At 47.6% G+C, this 5,000-nt stretch overlaps 1 protein-coding gene across 1 annotated transcript in view; it reads right to left on the bottom strand.

Annotated features, from left to right (window-relative positions):
* LOC310772175 (uncharacterized protein) overlaps window positions 1–2,403 on the bottom strand; it is a gene marked incomplete at both ends in the record, with an annotated part of 3,114 nt that extends 711 nt beyond the window's left edge. Inside the window, 2 exons of the mRNA XM_083664616.1 lie at window positions 471–997; window positions 2,189–2,403. Coding sequence (XP_083520742.1) covers window positions 471–997; window positions 2,189–2,403 — 742 coding nt within the window. The remainder of the gene's footprint in view (window positions 1–470; window positions 998–2,188) is intronic.
* Window positions 2,404–5,000: the final 2,597 nt, after the last annotated feature.

The raw sequence follows: 5,000 nt of genomic DNA, 5'->3' as shown, positions 1-5,000 counted from the left end.
TTGCAGAAAGTGCATGAAACCCATGAACACAATAGACATACATTCTGTCATTGTGTTACTTACGGATGGAATGATAGGGAAAAGAAAGTATTACCCTTGTTGCTGGGGACCCCCTGGAACCCCCTGAAGGACTCCTGGGGGTCCCCGCACCCCACTCTGAGAAGCAGTGTATTCAAACACCCCACTCTGAGAAGCAGTGTATTCAAACACCCCACTCTGAGAAGCAGTGTATTCAAACACCCCACTCTGAGAAGCAGTGTATTCAAACACCCCACTCTGAGAAGCAGTGTATTCAAACACCCCACTCTGAGAAGCAGTGTATTCAAACACCCCACTCTGAGAAGCAGTGTATTCAAACACCCCACTCTGAGAAGCAGTGTATTCAAACACTAGATGATGTGGAGAAACATAACTGTTCAAATGATTATTCATTTCTTAATTTTCCAAACCTTTCCAGACTTGGTACGCACCCTGTGGAGAGGCCGAGGCCGGCGGTGCCCGAGGTGAGGGCGGCCAGCGACTGGGCGAACAGCTGGGCGTTCCTCCTCGGCGAGGCGATGTTCTTGGAGATGGCGAGGCCGTGCGGCAGCGTCAGCGAGAAGTTCTGCTGCTGCCCTCGGCCCAGAGTGAACGACTGGGACGCGCTCGGGGGTTTGGAGGCGGAGGATGTGGAGTTCTTGGGCCTCTGCATGGTTAGCGAGCGTCTACCGAGAGTCTGTATGGTGGCTCCGCCCCCCGCGTTGGTCTTCACGCTCAGGACCAGCATGCACTGTTGGCAGGCACACGGCTGGCCCAGGCCGGTAGGCGGTGGTAACCCTCCGTTGGGGTAGACGGGGTTTCCAGGTTGCCCCACGTTGGCACCCGAAACCCCGATGCCCAGCAAGGCCCCTGTTAAGCCGCCTCCTCCTTTGGGGAAGGGGAGGGGCCCGGACACCAGAGGGTAGGCCATGTCCGCACGCCTCTGGATCCTCCGGCACTTCTGGCTCTGTCTGTTCACCTGGAGGGGGACAGACGCGTACGTTCCAGGTGTTACCGTTACTTAACCAAAACTAACCAAAGAACTAAAACTAGGTGTGTAAAAAAATGATTCATTGATTGAAATTGAAATAAAAACTAGGCTTTACAACAACAAAAAAGACAACTAACTGAAATGGTATAATACCGTTAAGTTAACGGTATTATACAGTTTCAGTTAACGCCCGCCCTCCAAGCCAAAAAAAAGGATGCGTGACAGACATAGGAATTGACCAATCAGGGACCTCATGGGCGGTGCATTCGGAATGTGTGCAACAGCAAAATAGATGGGGCGAGGAATTAAAAAAAGAATAAAAAAATTGCAAAACTATAATAACCGTGGTTATTTCTCTCACATGTCCCACACACCTGACATACCTGTGTCATGTTCTGATAACACACACATGACGGTCACATGACCCGCCCGACATACCTGTGTCATGTTGTGATAACACACACATGACGGTCACATGACCCGCCCGACATACCTGTGTCATGTTCTGATAACACACACATGGCGCTCACACACCTGACATACCTGCGTCATGTTCTGATAACACACACATGACGGTCACATGACCCGCCCGACATACCTGTGTCATGTTCTGATAACACACACATGACGCTCACCCGCCCGACATACCTGCGTCATGTTCTGATAACACACACATGACGGTCACATGACCCGCCTGACATACCTGTGTCATGTTCTGATAACACACACATGACGCTCACACACCTGACATACCTGCGTCATGTTCTGATAACACACACATGACGGTCACATGACCCGCCTGACATACCTGCGTCATGTTCTGATAACACACACATGACGCTCACACACCTGACATACCTGTGTCATGTTCTGATAACACACACATGACGGTCACATGACCCGCCCGACATACCTGTGTCATGTTCTGATAACACACACATGACGGTCACATGACCCGCCCGACATACCTGCGTCATGTTCTAATGACGGTCACATGACCCGCCCGACATACCTGCGTCATGTTCTGATAACACACACATGACGGTCACATGACCCGCCCGACATACCTGCGTCATGTTCTGATAACACACACACATGACGGTCACATGACCCGCCTGACATACCTGCGTCATGTTGTGATAACACACACATGACGGTCACATGACCCGCCCGACATACCTGTGTCATGTTCTGATAGTCGATGAGGTAGCAGAAGCCGAGCGGTGTCAGGTCGAGGCAGGGCTGCTGCCTCGTGTGGCCGTTCTGGATGGCGATGGCCACCTCCATGTCGTACGGCGTCCAGGTACCCGCGTCGTTCTCCCACTCCCACTGCCAGCCCTGAGCCGGCGCCGACGCGGGCTCGTAGAAACTCCTCCGCACCGGACGGATGGTCCCTGGTGAGGGGGAGATGGAAAAGCTGCTTTAGTGTCATTTCTTAACATTGCGTCATGGTGCTACCAGCCACCTACCAGCCACCTAGCAGCCACCTACCAGCCACCTAGCAGCCACCTACCAGCCACCTAGCAGCCACCTACCATGCCTATGTGCTCGCAAAAGATGGCTTACATGAAATCTCCTGCGAGCCGAGGAGTCCATTCTATAGTAGTAGTATATGCTATAGTAGTAGTATTCTATAGTAGTAGTATATTATATAGTAGTAGTATATTGGGGGCTGCAGCGATTTAACGTTACTATGAAAGCAATGTAATAAAAACATTGAAACGGTGATGGTGATCTGAGAAAAATAAGTCAAAGTCAAAGTCAATGACCTTAACATGATGCTGCTGCATTTGGATTTTGCAACAATCGACTGTATCAACAAAATAACGCGGTGGCTAGTTTGCCTGTATTTGGGAGTGTTGGCTGACTTGACCACAGTCAGATTGCAGGCAGTCTGCAGTAGAAGGGCTAGCGGCTAGGGGCTTCTAGCGGCTAGGGGCTTCTAGCGGCTAGGGGCTTCTAGCGGCTAGCGGCTTGTTCCGATCGCGTCATCAGGAGGCGGCCGTGGTTTCACATAAACTGGGTTGGGAAAACGATACAGGCAGACTGGACATGTATTGGAAATATCTGCTAAGCCTTTGCTTTTGAGGTAGCCTCAACGCCAGAACCCATGAGAGTTCTTGCGCTGATACACTACGTTACTGCATGCTGCACAGCTCTCTCTGGGTGTGGGACACTTTCCCTCAGCCGGCTGGTTATGGGAGGGAACCGTTCACGTGGCCAGTGATTGGCCAGTGGTGGATTCAGTCTTCCCCAATCAGTAACGACTTTGTGATCAGACGTCACGGGAGGCGCAGCCCATTTTTCGGAAACTGCTCTCTCATCGGTGCTACGACCTGTCACTCATTCAATTAAGTTAAGTGGTACCAGTGTTGGGCAAGTTACTTTCAAAATGTAATATACTACATATGACTAGTTACTTTCATTTGAAAGTAATAAGTTACTTTACAATATTACTTTCTGTGTAGAGTAACTTGTTACTTATTACACTACTTTTGCATTACTTTCACCCAAACAACAGCAGCAGCAGAATGACATCGCCGCCCCGGAACCATCCGAAAAAATTATTTCAACCGCCTTGAAGTCAGTGTAAACAATCCAAAATTCTAAATGTTATTCTTTTCCCTTGTTATTGTCATCTATAGTGGTTATTTGCATAAAAACACACAGTTTGATTAAGAAATGATTGTATCTTTTTTAAATATGTGCTTTGATTTAATAAAATGTAACTCAATTTGTAACTTGAGTTAGTTGACAAAGTAACTGGTATAATATTACTGAAATCCTATAAGAAATAAATTATATTTCATTTCATTTCATTTATTTATTTATTTATTTCACAGGGACAGTGCATATTAATGAACAGTGTGTGTTAACAAACACCATAAATATGCAGAGTTAGCCCGGGGGCTAGTTTACATCTGTAGTCCCTGGCCAGGTGTAAAGATGGCATCCTAAAAACAAAAGACAAGTTTACAATAATAATAATAGATGCAGTAAGGTAGATACAGTACAAACTGCAAGACAACGTTACAGCAGCAGCACCACAGATATTACTGAGTTACTGCTAAAACTAATATATTATATATGTAATATGTTACTTTTGTAATATGTTACTTTTGTAATGAGTTACCCCCAACACTGAGTGGCACAGACTCACTTACAGTATGTAGTATGCAGAGCGCAGCGATTCAATGTAATATTTGAGTGTGGGGAGAGACTACTTTTGAGGTAACCAGCTGATTACTGAGCTAGCTGCTGCTAAGCTAATGTGATTACTGAGCTAGCTGCTGCTAAGCTAAGCTAATGTGATGTTGATTACTGAGCTAGCTACTGCTAAGCTAAGCTAATGTGATTACTGAGCTAGCTGCTGCTAAGCTAATGTGATGTTGCCGTGCTCTATTTCTCCTCACACAAAGCGCTCCAGGCAGAACGTTTTCCACATCGAAAAGACAGAGAAAAACACTAGATGGACACTTGTATGACTTGACTGACCTGTAGTGTGTTGAGAGAGAGAGAGAGAGAGAGAGAGAGAGAGAGAGTGTGTGTGTGTGTGTGTGTGTGTGTGTGTGTGTGTGTGTGTGTGTGTGGTAGTGCTGCTGTGAAGTGAGGAGAGCGAGAGTCAAAAGCAGAGAGAGGGAGAGAGAGAGAGAGAGAGAGAGAGAGAGAGAGAGTGTGTGTGTGTGTGTGTGTGTGTGTGTGTGTGTGTGTGTGTGTGTGTGTGTGTGTGTGGTAGTGCTGCTGTGAAGTGAGGAGAGCGAGAGTCAAAAGCAGAGAGAGGGAGAGAGAGAGAGAGAGAGAGAGAGAGAGAGAGGGAGAGAACAAAGAGGCCTGAGGCAGGTGGAAAGAGAGACTGTCCATCTGGTCTCTATTGTTCTTCCTACCACTGACCCCTCCTTGCATGCACACACACTAGGGCTGTCACTTTTCATTCGAAATTCGAATGCAACTTCGAATGTGGGGGGAGGGGTTCGTTTTCGAAATGTAATTT

This window comes from Poromitra crassiceps (genome assembly GCF_964638095.1).
Source record: "Poromitra crassiceps genome assembly, contig: HAP1_SCAFFOLD_2173, whole genome shotgun sequence".
In the NCBI taxonomy this organism is placed as follows: domain Eukaryota; kingdom Metazoa; phylum Chordata; class Actinopteri; order Beryciformes; family Melamphaidae; genus Poromitra; species Poromitra crassiceps.
Note: the sequence above shows the minus strand (reverse complement) of the source record. Positions and strands in the feature narration are given on the sequence as shown.